We start from the raw sequence: 16,610 nt of genomic DNA on the forward strand, positions 1-16,610 counted from the left end.
CTAGTGGATGACAATTACAAGCAGTCCATCAAATGAGCATGGGTGTGGCGATGAAAGAGGGCAGAAGTCAGCATCCCTGATGCCTGCTTAGATATGCATTCTCTCATTATAACCTGCCCTTTTATGCATGACTCATACACCATCAGAAGTCCAACAAGCGTATTTACTTGTCATTCAACAGTTTGCAGTACAGATGGGACCTGTCAATATTAAAAAGGGAAAGAGAAGCAAGGGGGGAATAAAAACAAACTGTCTCTTTTAGCACCACCAAACTAGTGCTGCATGGTTACAGGCATTTCTCAGCGTTCTCACCTTTCATGTTGTGAGGCTTCAGCAAATATCGCAATTCATCCTTAAGAATTCATTAGGAAAACAGTGAAGTAATGACACCTCAATTCAGACACTAGTGTCAAATCTCAAAGGTTTAGATCAAGGTGCTGGATTATCACATTAAACAGATTAAATACCATTAAGTCTAAACTTGCAGCTTTGACTTTTCAAACTAATGGAAAATATTTTCATTAAACTCTTTCACTCAACAGCGGATAATAAACCAACTGGCTTTTGACATTTTAAATGACATAGAAAACAGACAAATTAAAGTGTCAATTTGCTATCATTTGCTATAGCCTAATATCACTCAACATAGCTATTAATACTAGAAGTCAAAACTTATTCACTTTACCTGCTACTGAAACATGCATCCAGGCTTTTGTAACCTCACATTCAATTACTCCAATCATCTCCTGTCCAGACTGCCACCTCCCTTTGTCTACAAACCTACACCCACACAAACCTCAGCTGCCATATTCTGAACAACATTAAGCCCTATTCATTCTTGATCCCTGCACTTCGTGACCCACCATCCATTCAACAATAAAATTCTCATCTCAATGTCATAACAAAACTGGACACTAAGTATCTCCAGCCTCTGATCCACCTCTCCTAAATTGGAGACACCTGGCTTTCTTTCCGTCTTCTCTTTCTCTATCTCCTTACTTTCACACCTTTCCACCCAATGACAAGGCTGAGATCAGAAACTCAGATTCCAGGAGAATGCTTGTCCTTCTAGGTTATACTAATCTATCATGAATAGCTTGCCTCATTTACAACTCCCTTTAAAGAGCTTATGTATTCATATTTCATATAATGAATATGGAGCTTCAGTCGAAGTTCTAAGCATAAGTAATTCTATATATTTTTTGATATCTGAATGTAAGAAGGCTACAGACAATCTTGGTCTCTGTGACAACAAGTATTCAGGTTGAAATAGTGGGATCCATTTCAAATGAAGTCAATGTCTTTTATACTTAAATGAAGAGACTGGATCTCATTTCTTAGACAATTATTTTTATTTTACAAAGCTTGCTAAGATTCATTTCAATAGAAAATAACTTGGTTCAAAAATAACTTCTGATTAATAATTAGTTCAATGAAACAGCAACATATTAATATGGTGCTTTTAATGAAGGAAAACATTACAAACCACTTCACCAGAGTATCAAAAGAACAATTTACACCAAACCAAATGTTGACACATTAGGTCACATAACTAAAGCTCTCTCAGAGCTAAGTTTTCAAAGCGGTTTTTGGGGTTGAGACAGCTTAAACCAAGGCTGCCAATGATGAAGCTCAAGGGCAAGATCTGAAGGAGTGCAAGTTTGGAGGCAGTAATAGAGAAACAACAAGGGCAATGAAAGTTACATACATTATTGTTACAGAAAATATATTCATTAATATGAAACAATAGAAATAACATGGTAAAAGGTCAAGCTTATACAAGACCCATATTCCAGATAATAGTTTGAAATGAATGTTGCCTTCAGGAAAAATCATCTGGTAGAGCTATGTAATCAACTGAAACTTTCCTTTGTCTTGTTTGAACCAACAGCATTATGTTAGTAGGTTGAATATTACACCACACGATCATAAATTCCATCTATATGAAACATGGATGATCCTTTATTTTTTTAAACTGTAGGAGATGAACTGTGTCATGTCATTTTTATGTCTTGGAACAGAATTTATTCTTATTTGAGCTCCGTCAGCATGTTTTTTTTATAATATGACTATAAAAATGATACTTGATAATTAAAGCTGATGGAGAGTTTGAATGAGATCGTTTTTAAAAGAAAGGGAAATATAAGATCCATGGCTCGGCTCAGTTTCACTATTCATCCAAAGGATCGTATCTCTGACAAAGCAGCATTTCCTCAGTATTTCTCTGCAGTATTTTCTCAGGTTATTTGATTAAGTGTTGATGCAGAAGTTAAACCCATAAACTTTTACTTTGGTAGAGTATCAGTGCTTTTATTAAGGAAGAACGCATCCACTTCTTCTTGCAGATGAGTTTATTTGGGCATCTTGTGCTTAGCTTATATTCTCCCCGCTACTATTGAGTAGTGTTGTTATCTACCCACACTTACAACTTGCACATCACGTTATATCAGGTTTTCTATAAAAAGTTCAAAGGAGAAGATACGACCTGTGTCTAACCTGCATCATTCCTAATTCTGCAGGAAATAAGCATTGAGGAAGGTATTACACATTCTTCTGTTGCGCTTATCATCACTGGATCTAAAGTTTCTTTTCACCTCCAATATAATGCACCTTTTTGTGCCCAACAATGAATGAAAACTCAATCTAGTGTGTGTAGCCTTCTCCCAACTACTGGGGTGCATGAAGGCCAAAAATAAACTCATGTATCATAACTTTAAAACTACAACATGTTCAAAGAATTCGACATATTTCTGTTCCTATGTCAATTTGGAATTTCTCACAAAATAAATTTAACAGATTCTGCCATAACCCAAGGCCTTCAGGCAATACTACAAAACTCCTTCAATAGTGAATATAAAAATAAGTGTCATTAATGAATATCTGGGTATCTACAATACAATTTCAACTGGAAAAGGGTAAAATTTTTTTTGGCTATTTCCTTATTTGTCACAAATACAAGATAGATACAATAAAATCTGCCGGGGACTGTGGGGAAGATAGGTCTCAAGCACTAAAAACACAAAATTAAAGATCAAAATGCTACTCATAGAGTGATAGAGCAATACAGCACGGATACAGGCCCTTTGGCCCAACGAGTCCATGCTGACCACTGTGCCCACCCAGCTAGTCCCAATTTCCTGCGTTCCCTCGAGGCCCCTCCCCTACATGTACCTACCCAAGTGCTTCTTAAATGATACTATTGTACCTGCCTCAACCACTTCCTCTGGCAGCTCGTTCCATATACTCACCGCCCTCTAAGTGAAAAAGTTGCCCTTGAGGTCCCTTTTAAATCTTTCCCCTCTCACCCTAAATCTATGCCCCCTAGTTTTGGACTCCCCTAGCCTACACTTTTTCTTACTTAGTACTTTCATACTTAGGCTCCTTAGATCGTCAACAGATACTTATAGTCCATACCCTGTCTACCCAATCATTTCAAGACTACCTTTCATTTCAGAATTTCAAGTAATGTAAGATTTCACAACACTCACTGTCTTAATCCTTAAAAGTGGGCAAAATGTGCTTTTTAAATACATCATGTATGGCACTATGCAGATGCACAAATATGCAATGTAAACGCTGGCACGTTCTGGAACTTTCCAGGAAATTAAAAATACTAAAAATTGTTAAAGCATGTACTTTTAAAGAAAATAAAAACAGTAATTAAATAATAGATTTATTTTTAAATAGGATGTATCAACAGCTGGAGAGACAACAGCATTAACTGAGGCAGTATGAGAAAGGCATCTTCGTAACCAATCTGGAATATTATATGGGTTTAATTATATATAAAATAATTAACCTTGAAATTCCTTATGTAGCGATTTCAGATTATATATAAAGTGAATACTTTATGAGGAACCAAGATAAAATCATATTCCTCTGTGCAATAAAAATTAATTTTAAAAAGCTTGTGTTCATATTGTACCTTATCATGCCACATCTTAAAGCTCTTCAGACAATGAATTACTTTTGCAATGACTGTTAAGTGGGTAAATGAATATACATCTCTTTTTAATTCATGTGTTGTATTAAATATACACAAACGGTCAGCATCACACTGCGTATAATTCATTTTATTTAGTCTAAATTGTCTGATCAATTATATTTTATAAGCTAGGGAAGCAAAAGATGTCCATTAATTTAGTTAGGTCATTTTTTTTATTCACATAGGAGAAATATACTTACATTAATAAGCTGACGAGATATACTTTCCTTATCCACTGGGTAAACTTTCTAATAATTAAGTGGTTGCCATCCTCTGATCTACATTACGTGAAACAGCTTTCAAACTCTGGCAAGACCATTTTGCATACTGCATTTTTGTTGACAGCTAAATAACCTAACTCTTGCACGTGTCTACCACTTGCAATTGGACAATGATGTCTGATAATCAATAATTCTGCGGCCTTGCTTATGATGGTTGCACCTACTATGGAGCTGTGTGTACAGTCAATGTCAGTGTGCCTTTCTGTCATTAGCTAAAGTTTCCTATTTGTTGTGATCAATGTTGAAGGTGTACGTATCCCTTTAACTAACATAATTTTGTTAGTTACTAGTCTTCTGCCTCGGGCCACCTCCCTCTATGTATATCCTTTGCAAATGAAGACCATCCATCATCCTGGCACATATTCCTGAGCTAGCAATGTTTCCTTTGCACGATGAGAGCTGGAATGCTGTGCATTTGGCTTCTGAGAGGGTTATTTCTTTAAAGAAAAAATCATTTTCAGAATCTGACAAGCCTGCTTGCATCATCTATTCCTTTGTTCTCGGAAAGTTGGTGAGATATCTCCGTGAATTGTGACAGTCCTTTTGGGGAAGCTAACCCCATAGTACTGTTGGGTGGGGAGTTTCAAGATTTAGACCCAGTGACAATCAAGAACTGCTCATACGTTTGCAAATTAGAATGGCTGGTCTGTGACTTGGAAGGGAACCTGCAGGTAGTGATGCTCCCATATACCAGCTGCCTTACACTTCTTGGGGATAGAGGTTGCAAGTTTGTGAGGTGTTGTCCCAAGAACTTGTGTAACAGCAGTGCATTTTGTAGATGGCATCCACTGCTAGTGATGGAAACTTATTACTTCCGTGAAATGCCAAGAATTACAGATATTAAATATGGAAGTTGTTTAACCTTCTTTATTGGCAGCTGTATATGGTCTATGTTTCACCATCATACAACAATCAGCAACAAAGTCCTAACAATGAGTCTGTTGTTCTTCTATCCCCAGTTTAGTAATTAGCCAAAGTTGGTGACTATCCTTCCAATCGGCATACTGATAACTCAACTTCACTACCCACAATTCGCATACCTTGCCATTGTCTTGTTTCTCCCGTCTCCTCAGAAAGGAGCTTCTGGCTTGCCTATAGATTCATGGGCATTGGCTGCCGTACTGCACCAAACCTGGCAGCATCAGCACTCTGTGGAAATGTCATCTGGACTCATTTACACCTTCACACACAGCCAGAACTCTACAACCCCTGCCTCATTAGATTGCAAGCACAAGCAGACACTGATTTTTCCATCTCCTTTGCTTGGGATCCTGATATCAGTTGAAATTCCTCCACCATCACCCTGGCTGACATTAACTTATAGACCAGAAGACAAATTTAAGAATCTCTTTTGAGCTCTTCTTAACATTTCATTTGCAGCCTATTAAAATCATTGGCTGCTCCTTTGTAATATTGGCTAGCCATTTGTTTGTTCTTTCTCCACTCCCCTTTGTCTTATTCAGTCCCACAAAAAGAATTATCTAACTTTCCTTTCTAAAGCAAGAGTACGATCACCTACAGAATTGAGACAGGCAGATACACTTAAGGTAGAGTTCAGCCATGAAGTGATGTTTGAGTGAAATGACCACTTCTTTTTCATATTGTTATATTTTACTCAATGATCCTAACATGAAACAGTAACTTAACTTTTCTATTTCCAGATTCTGACAGATCTGCCATTTTATCTTTACCTTATCAGCTGGGTGGCTCAGATCTAGACCAGAAAGTGTATTTAACAAGTTAAGCATTAGGGGGGCTTGGATTGTTTTTTCAAGAGATGGAATTGTCCCTTAGAAGAAATTCTCAATGTTTAATCATATCATTCTTGAAATGGTTTAAATCTAGGATCACTACATGCTGACATAATGTAATAAAAGAAGAACAAAGCTCACCATCAACACTTGCAACAAAATTCAAACCAAATGGAAAACTGTTGACTAGATTGAAATACTGAATGTGTTATTCCACCCTGATTGATAAATCTGATTCAAAACAATATTCCAGTAGTAATTTAAGACATTTGAATGGTTTTGGAGAATAATCCCCATTAAGCCAATTATTACAGCACTAGTGGAAACATTGGTAAAATGCTTTGAACAGCTGATTTTTGAATATACTTCTGCAAGTTTCACAGCTATTAGCTTAAAGAGCTGTTCTGCAATGTGACAGCCTCAAACAATAAAATTAATGAAAGTTATTATAGAAAATTATCACCATAAATACCATGAAGGAATAAAAATAACATATTTAGTATGGAGACGTGGTATTCCACTGAATTTCTATACTGTATATACAGCCCAGCACCCTGGTGCCATGCCTTCCCTGCAACCCAACTCACTGTCGAGGGCCTCAGGCTATTTTTTCTTCAGAACAACTTGCTTGAAATCAACAAAATCAGAGAAGGCTGCAGAATTTCAAGTATGCATTACAGCTAGGACAAACAGAGTTTCCAAAGTCTGCTGTGTTACATCAAAATCATTATGCCCCAAGTCAACCCTACCAACCAATACTGAACATGCTTGATCAAATAAATCACCAATAGGAGTTTCTACTAACTGCGCTCATTCAGAGGCCTTTGAGGCTGTTAAAATTAGATTGTTTCTTTTGGGACCAAGGACATCCATTGGCACTATTTAAAAAATCTTTTGAATATATTTAATAAGAAACCAACTAATTTACATCAGTGAAACTAGAAAACAGTTCTATAAAGTTTCTTGAGAAAGAAGTTTTTAATTAAAATTGAATTACTTCAAGAAAATGGATTAGACACACTGATTAAAAATGCTGATCTTTGTGATAGACCCATTTTCATCTCTAATCATCAATCTGCACCATGAAAAAATAAGTATCAAGAAAAGGCTATTTTAGCAACTCTTCCACTCAATAAGGTCATGGCCAAGTGAGCTATTTTGGAACACTTCGCCAACAAGTTTATGAAAATTACAAGGGGATAAGGCACCTCAATCTGTAATTTATGCTCCCATGGCTAATTGTGTCCAGACTAGAAACTCTATCCCAAGTTGTAGAACTCAATTATCCCAGGTTGTGGTGATAAAGGAAGAGGTGGCAATCCTACCTACCCAGTGGATGGCAAAAGAACTAGCAAAAGCAATATTTGGGAACAAGCCTTGGATTCACCCTCCCAGCACAGAACAGTTCAGTACACTGTAAAGCCATAAAATCTGTGCTAAATGAAAGAAGTCTTAAGGTTGACAAAGTGTCCTAAAGATCTTCTGTAAGCTAGAGTTTCTGAGTTCAAATATCAGAGGCATGAAATTCAAGGTGACCCGTGAAGGGAACAACAAGCAGAAGCAATTTTAGCAGACTTATGGTTTAGAAATGAAGTACAAGTAACTATTGTGACAAAAAAAATGTTTAGGCAAACAGCTTATTGGTAAAACTTACCACTTCTTCATCTGACAACTCTCGCCCTTGGATGCTGCTATTCTCACGTACAGCTTGCTGGTGTTTTCTTCCCTTAATGTGGCTGAAGAGATAGACCTCAGAAGTGATCTTTGGAAAAGAAAATGAAAACATTTAAAGCTCACCCACTCCTCTGAGTTCCTTGACTTATGACAGGAATAAGGTCTTCACAAAGGTAACGATCATAATTCTGAAAAATAGTCAACTCATCATCTTTGCAAACATTTCCCACTTTACACCCATTGCATACTCATTTGCCGTTTGTAGAGAAACAGAAAAATAATCAAATCTAACAATTTCTATCTTCTGTCACTAAGCTGCCTTTTACCATTTCTCAATAATTTCTATCCAGAAATTGTGCCTCAATCCATTCATGGCACTTTTTTTTGGGGTAACATATTCAAAAACCATACTAGCCAGTACTAGTCCATAACTCCCTCCAACTTTTTCCTTCTTTGTCAAATCTTATAACACTTGTCCATTTCAGAGCAGTGAGCAAAATCTTAATTTTGTCGATTTCTTACATACTGTGAAGTTTCAATTCCATTCTCTTAATCCCTCCTCATTTTACATAGCAAACAAGACCTATTTCTTGAGTTTCTAAACATTTTCTACCAGTCAGAGAGAATTCACATTTACAATATTTCTTCATGTAGCTTTTTAAAATTAGAAACAATAGCAACTATTTGAACTTACCAATACATTGCACAGTGAACAGTGCTTTTTCCGTTCATAGGGAATAAGTTTGGGAGCGTAGTCAGTATTAGCATGCCTCCCACTGCTAAGCTCAGCAGCTTTTTCTTTCCGTTGTTCTATCTGCTCCATGTGCCTTCGACTGCTTTCGTCATGCTGGGTAGAAGGCAAAACAGGTGGGGAAGTCACCGACTGCAAACAGCAAATCAGTTCACAACTTTGATCAAATTTAAACTCTAGAAATTTTGTGGAAGTTACTTACTTGCTAAATCAAGTATTTGTTCGGTTTTACATTTGCTTTACTAGCTGCACAGATCAATCTGTGCATCACTATACAAATTCTGATCTGTACTCATACCATTTTGGAAGCATTGTACAAAATTAATTCTCATTAGGCAGAGTCATACTGCATGGAACTTGACCCTTTGACCCATCACACCCTTGCTAGCTATTCTAGCCATCTATACTAATCCCATTTTCCCACATTAGGTCCAGATCCTTCTATGCCTTGCTTATTCAAGTGCCTGGCTAAATGCCTCTAAAACATTGTGACTGTATTGGATTCCATCACCTCTTCTGGCAGCAAGTTCCAGAAATTAACCACTCTGTATAAAAAACTTTCCCCTCAAATCTCCTTTAAGACTACTTCCTCTCACCTTAAACCAGTGCCCTCTTGATTTTCACACTGCTATCATGGAAAAAAGATTCTGACTTTTCTCCTTATCTATGCCTCTTATAATTTTATACCCCTCTATCAGGTCACCCCTCAGCCACCTTTGTTCCAGGAAAAACAAGCCCAGTTTATCAAATCTCTCCCCAAACTAATGCATTCCAATGCAGGCAACATCCTGGTGAATCTCCTCTGCACTCTCTCCAGTGTAACCAAATCCTTCCTGCAGTGTGATGACTAGAACTGAAAAAAAATACTCCAAATGTCAACCAATCAGTATCTTGAAAAGTTACGACATAATGTCCTAACTTTTGCATTCTATACCCCAACCTGTGAAGGCAAGCATGCCATATGTCTGTCTCACCACCCTATGTTGTGACTTTCAGGGAATTATAGACTTGAACCCCAAGGTCTCTCTGTTCAACAACATTCCTCAGCACCCTAATATTTACTGTACATGTCCTGCCCCTCTCTATTTGACTTCCCAAATGCACCACCTCGCAATTGTTGGGATTAAATTCCATTCTTTAACACTTCGTCCAACTTTCTATCTGATCTTTATCCTGCAGTAGCCTTAGACAACTTTCTTCACTACCCATGACACCACCAATTTCCGTGTCATGCACAAACTTACTAATCATTCCTCCTAAATTTGTATCCAAGTCACAAACAACAAGGGTCCCAGCACCAATCCCTACTGCTGGTCGAAAAACATGATGATGCTGGAGGAACTCAGCAGGCCAGGCAGCATCTGTGAAGAAAAGCAGGCGGTCAACGTTTCGGGTCAGGACCCTTCTTCAGGACTGAAGATAGGAAAAGGGGAAGCCCAACATATAGGAGGGAAAAGCAGAGCAGTGATAGGTGGATAAAAGAGGGGAAGCAGGGTGGGCACAGGGTGGTGATAGGTAGATGCATGTAAGAGATAGTGATAGGCAGGTGCGGGGGAGGAGGGGAGAGCAAATCCACTGGAGGATGGGTCAAATGTAAGAAGAGAGAGGAAAAAAAGGTAGAAAAAAAGAGGCTAGGAAAGGGAAGAAGAGAAGCAGCATGATGGTGGGGGGGGGGGGGGGGGGGGGGGGTGGGTTGGAAATTACCTAAAGCAGGAGAATTCAATGTTCATGCCATTAGGCTGTAAGGTTCCAAGATGGAAAATGAGGTGCTGTTTCTCTAGTTTGCACTTGGAATTCTCCTGGCAGTGGAGGAGGCCAAGGACTGTCATGTCAGCGGTAGTGTGGGAGGGGGAGTCGAAGTGACTGGCAACAGGGAGATGCAGGTTGCGGTTACGGATAGAGCGCAGGTGTTCTGCGAAACGATCACCTAGTCTGCATTTGTTCTCACCAATGTAGAGGAGGCCACTGCCCTTTCCTAACTCACCATCTTCTACATCCTCCTCATTAGTGAATAAGATGAGAATCATTTACCTACATCTCCTAGCTCCACATATAGATTATCCCTTTAGTTCCCAAGAAGACCGACTCTTTCTTTAGCTACCCTCTCGCCCTTGATGTACTTATATATCTAGACTAGATCACAAAATTCCTAGCCATGAGAAAATACATTGAAAGAACCTTCTGGATAATTCTAAAAATAATATTCCTATGTAATTAGTAAAACTGATGCGTATATGTAATACTGAGTACATTTTTATCCCCTTGCCTAAAACAAAGGGATATCCTTGACATAGAGGAAGTTCAGTGAAGATTCACTAGACTTGTTCCTGACGGCTGCTCTATCACATAGGAAGGGATTGAACAGGCTAGGTTTCTATTCTCTAGAGTTTAAAAGAATGAAAGGCCATCTTATTGAAATATACAAATTCCTTAGGGAGCTCAACTGGCTCCCTAACATGATGAGAATATTTTAAGTTACACAGAATTACATGTTTTCATTGCTATTTCCATCAATCCTCGCCAATTTGCATTATATTCCAACATCTTTTTTCCCAAAAATATTCTTCTGTTCCTCGAAATATATACAAAAAAAAAATCTACTAGAACTTTTCATCTTAATGACAAAGCTGGATGAAACCTTGCCAGTACCAGTTCAGCAAATGGCAAAGGTTCCTAAGCCTTAATGCCAATCTGTCTCATTTCAGCCAAATACTTCAACCTTCACATGGTGAATGTCCTTGTGCTGGAGATTCATGTACAAGAGCAATATTTTTATACATCTTCTTCAACATTAGCAGAGATAGCAAGTTAAGTAAAAATTGCAATGTTTCTCTGTCATTGAAAAGATTCAAATTGTTACTCACTGTGAATCTGTGATATTGCTAAGGGTTGGTTGAGGCTTTCTTAATTACACAATTTGGAAAAATAACCTGCATGCTTGCTCTACCATGAGATTCCCAAATTTACTTCTAGATTTTAAGAGAAACAAAACCTATGAAAAAAAATGGTATACATGCACAAATTGGACTATCTCCTGAAAATAATATGGAACTTACAGAAAGTCAGGATTGGGATTTTTAAGTGCCAGTTTTAAAAGCAAATTCATTAATAAGGCTAGGCCAGTCTTTTAGCCTAATGCAAGTTCTGGTCATTGAAAAAGTACCATATGGCATATTTCCTGCATGATAAAGTGAACTGAGTTTGTACCAGCAATTATTATGATGCTGTATACTGCACATCTGTTTTTAGGATTGCCACTGAGAGGCAACTCCCAAACGAATCCTTAATTGCTGGCGATTACAAACTAATCAAACAAGAACTGTAAAGTTGCAAACTTCAATGATTATGAAGATCAACAACGAAAGCTCTGTTAATATCATACCTTCAGCTGAATTTTTTTCTGTAGTTCCTCCATAGCTTCTTGCTGTGCTGCACTAAGGGCAGCTAATCTCTCCTCTCGTTCCCTGCCAACGGAGCAGCAATCATTAGGAAGAGAGCTTGGAAGAAAAGTGGGAAGATAGATTCTTGGATTTTTTTTTCTAACCTCTATTGTAGGAAAATGGGGAAGATAATTGAGTCGGAGGTGCTAGATTGAAGGAAGTTACAAAGAATGAAAAATTCTGACTTTTCGGATGTATTCTTGTCTGGCCATCCTAAACACACTTTGAAAATGTAGAATCATGTTATTCCCAAGTACTGAATACTTGTAAATATACTTAGTATTTAAAAATAGTGGATTTACAGTTACTTTTGTATGGATCTAGAAATGTAAACTTTTAAACTTTTGCATGATGGTCCTTTGGACAGCAGCAGGGTACCTCAGCAAAGAGGCATTATCTAAACCTGCTCCTCCAGCCAAAACTTTCAGTAATTGAAGTCTGGAACAGGAAACATGGATGACCTGTTCCTCTGATCCCGAGGATAAGAAGAAACCATTCTTGTGACCCACGTGCTGCTGCCAGTGAGGCCAACGTACTCACATCTGGGGTATTTTAGTCAGCATCTCTTCATGTTAAACTAATTAACCTTTGGGAGCTACACACGAACCAGTTCATGAAGTTTGCAAACCTGGCTCTTTCACGAGCAGCGTCTTCCCTTGCTTTCTCTTTCTCTTGTCGTTGTTGTTCAATTCGTGCCTCCTGTTCTCTTCGTTTCAACAATAATTCCTCCACACGAGCCTGACGTTCCGCCTCCAGTGCTCGCTTGCGTTCCTGCAGTCGGACACATTTGTATTCAAATTTTAGTCTTAACATCTCAAGCAACAAGATCAAAAAAAGCTATACTTGTAACAAATTTTCAATATTTTCCTGCTTTCACCTTATCCGGGATATTCCACGATGCTAGCTGCCTTCAGCAGATCAATCAAATATTTGTGTATTCATCTGAAACTGTAGACAGCATCTTTTCAAACTGGTGCTAAACCCAATCTTATCACCAGAGGAATCATTCGATAAAGATAAGGATCAATTTGCCATCGGTAACTCAGAGTTGCTCATCAGTTTTTGCACCAGACTTATCTGATCACCCAAAAGAGAGCAAACATTGAAACTGGGCATTCCTAGGTCTCTGGCTCTGCTACTTATGGGCTAGGCCAAGTCAAAAGTTATAAAAGCTATTAAGGCAATTAGTGCAATCTCACCCTAATGTTTCAATTTAAAGGCTTAGATCAGGTATTTCTAGTAAGGTTAACAGAAGATATTGTTACATCTGATGTGTATGGGATTTTAGTAAAAGAGTAAAATGACAACAAAATCCATGGCATATGATAATTGATACTAATTATACAAAATTAGGAAGGGAGAGATTCTTACATTGTGACTAAACAGAGTTTGCTGAAAAATCTTAAAAGTGTTTCAGTTAATAACTTTCAAGTACAATTACTATTGTCATATATTCTCCACAAGCGCTGCAAAAGTATACGTTTTAATACTTGCTTCCTCTCCTTAGGAGTAGAGGAAATCCCTCTCTGCTTCAAATATTATGGGATCTTTAATTTCCATCTGAAGCACCACAGAGACCCCATAATGTCTCATCCAGATGTCAACATCACCTGCACAGCCTCATCACGTGCTTGCTTCTCTTCTTGCCGACGATGCCTTTCTTCTTGCAATTCATTCAGCCGCTGTTCATATTCTTTTAGTTTTGCAAGAACATCATGACGCTTGTTTTGTGCTTCCAATGTGTTGATGAAAGCAATTTCATTAACCTGAAAGGAGAAAAAACATAAATAGGTTACCATTTGTTACGGAAATCAGAATGGTATTTATAAACCCGACAGTTTACTTTTCTAAAACGGGCTATTTACTTATTCCCCCAAAGGCAAGTTAAGATGTACCAGAGCCCAGGCTTAATTCTCAGTTTGTGTTATCAGCTGACAGAGCTGTACTACAGAGGAAAATAACTAAGGAAGTCCACCTGCATCATTAACCAATGCCCCCTACCTATCAGGACATGCACTGATGGAAAATGGTTATTAGGCTTGACTGTTTATTCAATCACCAAGATTGAATAATTAAATACAACTCACTGCATGGGTTCAGACAAAGAAGGATCATTTGGATGAGATAGCAGGAGGCCATTAATGCCCAAGGAACAATACACCAAGAAAATAAAATCAGAGTGAAGGCATAATGGTTAGAGAAAAAGAGATAAAGCTAGTTTACATGTTTGATAAAGATATTTGACAATCCTTTTCTCGAGTTATCCATGTAATCCTCATTTTATAAATTATACTCTGCAATTTGAATAGATGGGAAGTGAAAAGCAAGAGTGAACTAACAAAAAAGTCACATCATGTCCTTTAAAATAGAACTAATAGTTAACAAGCAACATTTAAATCCAATTGAAAAATAAAATACATCTGGCTGCTATTGTGTATTAAGCCACTTGAACAAAGAGTGAGTCAACCACATCATCCCCGTAACCACTCTGATATGAATGCAAAAGGATTTGCTACAGCCACCATTTACTATACAGGTGCAGGCAAATCACCAGAATTCAAAAGATGTTTTCTTATTTACCATCTTCAGCTGTGTCCAGTGACAATACCCAAATAATTATCAAATGATATATCACAGATGAAGCTATTAAGCCCAATATTCCTATGCCAGTTCTGTGGCAGCAATAACCCTCCTGTGGTTGCAGTGAGAATATCTTGGTGAACTAAATTAGCTGATTAGCTAATTAGTATCATCTTATAATTCATTGACGACATTTGTATTTGACCACAAGGCAAACATATATCTGAACACACACATGCATAATTCAGGTACGAATCTGGACTGAGATTCAGGTGTTCGAGCATAGCCCAGAAACAAAACACACACACTCACTCCATCTTGCTGGCTCAGAAACCTTCAATAAATTAATGCCATGAACCACATTCATTTAACTTAATGGATAGTTATACAGGTATGGACAATTTCTGTATTCTATCACCTCTCTGTTCATGTTGACCATGAGGTGACATTTTAGGACTTTTTTTTATTTCCAGACAAAAGCTGATATCCCTCACACCTTTTCTCATTGGACATTGGACAGTACTTTTAAAATCAATGCACTCCTTCAACTAACTTTGGCTTTCTAAGCAAAACTCAAAAGGAAAATCACCAACCAAGCCGACGTGCCTTCTCTACATCCACCTGGTCAGCACGTTGGGAAACTCAACAATATTCATGGATCTTCAAGAGGCAGTGCCTCAAGAAGGCAGCATCCATCACTAAGGACCCTCACCATCCGGGACATGCCCTCTTCTCGTTACTACCATCGGGTAGGAGGCACAGGAGCCTGAAGACCCACACTCAATGATTCAGGAGCAGATTCTTCCCCTCTGCCATCAGATTTCTGAACAGTCCATGAATACTACCTCATTGTTCCTTTTTTTTGTACTATTTATTTATTCTGTAATTTATAGTTTTTTATGTCTTTGCACTGTACTGCTGCCACAAAACTACAAATTTCACATCATATAAAACAGTGATAATAAACCCAATTCTGATTCTGCTCAATATTCATGGATCACTGCTCATGGGCTCCAAAGATACATGGGTAATTCAGAGTTAGCACAAGACTAATGATCATTTATCATTTCTATTCAAGTCACTTCAGTATCCTTACAGTTACAACCTGAAGATCTCCCCATTCTTCTACACCATGACACAAACACTGCTGGCCACTGCTCAGGGATTCATGAACCTACTAGATAATGTCTCTAGAATGATACTGGACCTTGGCTTCTTCCTCCTGTGCTTTTTTTACAATGGCTTGCAGTTGCAGTTCTCGTTTAAGTTCAGCGTGAAGCAACTTTTCTTCCATCATTTTCCTCCTCTGTTCCAGCAGCTCTTCCTTCCATTTCCGCACTTCTTTCTCCTAAAGATTGTCAGGATAGGTTAGGCAGTTCAACACTTGGAACATTTGTTTTCACTTGCATCTTAATGCAGTAAAATCTAAAACTATGCTCCACTTTCCTTCAGACATATCAAGCATCAACTCCCAGAACTGGTGCCAAGCAAAACTATTTGCAACAAATCTGCATTTAACAGCTTTAATTAAATCCAAATATGATGCGCTTAGACACAAGAAATTCTGCAGATGCTGGAATCTGGAGCAATACAGAAGAAGTGCTGGAGGAACTCAGCAGGTCAGGCACCTGCCACAGCAAGAGTGCAAGCGAGAGAGGTGTTTCTTCTAGGACTGCATGATGCCAAAAGAAAAATTCGGAACTCCATCTAACATTGCCATGATGCAGAAGGATGCACTTAAGCCAACTGTATTCCAAGTATTGTTTGCAGCTTTGGTCTTCTTACCCATGTATGAATATACTTGCTATAGCAGGAGCCCCGCATAGGTTCATCAGACTGAAGCAAAAAAACTGCTGGAGGATCTCAGCAGGTCAAGCAGCATCTATGGGGAGGGGGAAGGATTTGTTGGTGTTTTGGACACAGGTTCTCAACCTGACACATCAACTTCTCCTGTAACCCCCCCCACCCCCAATAACAGATGCTGCTCAACTTGCTGAATTCCTTCATCAGTTTGTTTTTTGCTCCAGATTCCAGCATCTGCAGTTTCTTTTGTCTTCATTAAACTGATTTCTAGGACGGGCAACACTGTCATACATGAGAAATTGGATTGGCCCGTCTTCACTAGAGGTCAACAGAATAAGAGGAGTT

The 16,610-nt window shown here is 38.3% G+C and overlaps 1 protein-coding gene across 4 annotated transcripts in view; it reads right to left on the reverse strand.

Annotated features, from left to right (window-relative positions):
- The window catches only part of scaper (S-phase cyclin A-associated protein in the ER), a 276,699-nt gene that overhangs the window by 177,583 nt on the left and 82,506 nt on the right, over positions 1-16,610 (reverse strand). For all 4 annotated transcript variants that reach the window (XM_052042536.1, XM_052042537.1, XM_052042538.1 and 1 more), the window contains exons 14-19: positions 15,670-15,810; positions 13,493-13,648; positions 12,511-12,653; positions 11,825-11,906; positions 8,386-8,538; positions 7,672-7,779 (exon numbers count right to left, since the gene is read on the reverse strand). In XM_052042536.1, coding sequence (XP_051898496.1) covers positions 7,672-7,779; positions 8,386-8,538; positions 11,825-11,906; positions 12,511-12,653; positions 13,493-13,648; positions 15,670-15,810 — 783 coding nt within the window. The remainder of the gene's footprint in view (positions 1-7,671; positions 7,780-8,385; positions 8,539-11,824; positions 11,907-12,510; positions 12,654-13,492; positions 13,649-15,669; positions 15,811-16,610) is intronic.

This window comes from Pristis pectinata, chromosome 32 (genome assembly GCF_009764475.1).
Source record: "Pristis pectinata isolate sPriPec2 chromosome 32, sPriPec2.1.pri, whole genome shotgun sequence".
Classification (NCBI taxonomy): Eukaryota; Metazoa; Chordata; class Chondrichthyes; order Rhinopristiformes; family Pristidae; genus Pristis; species Pristis pectinata.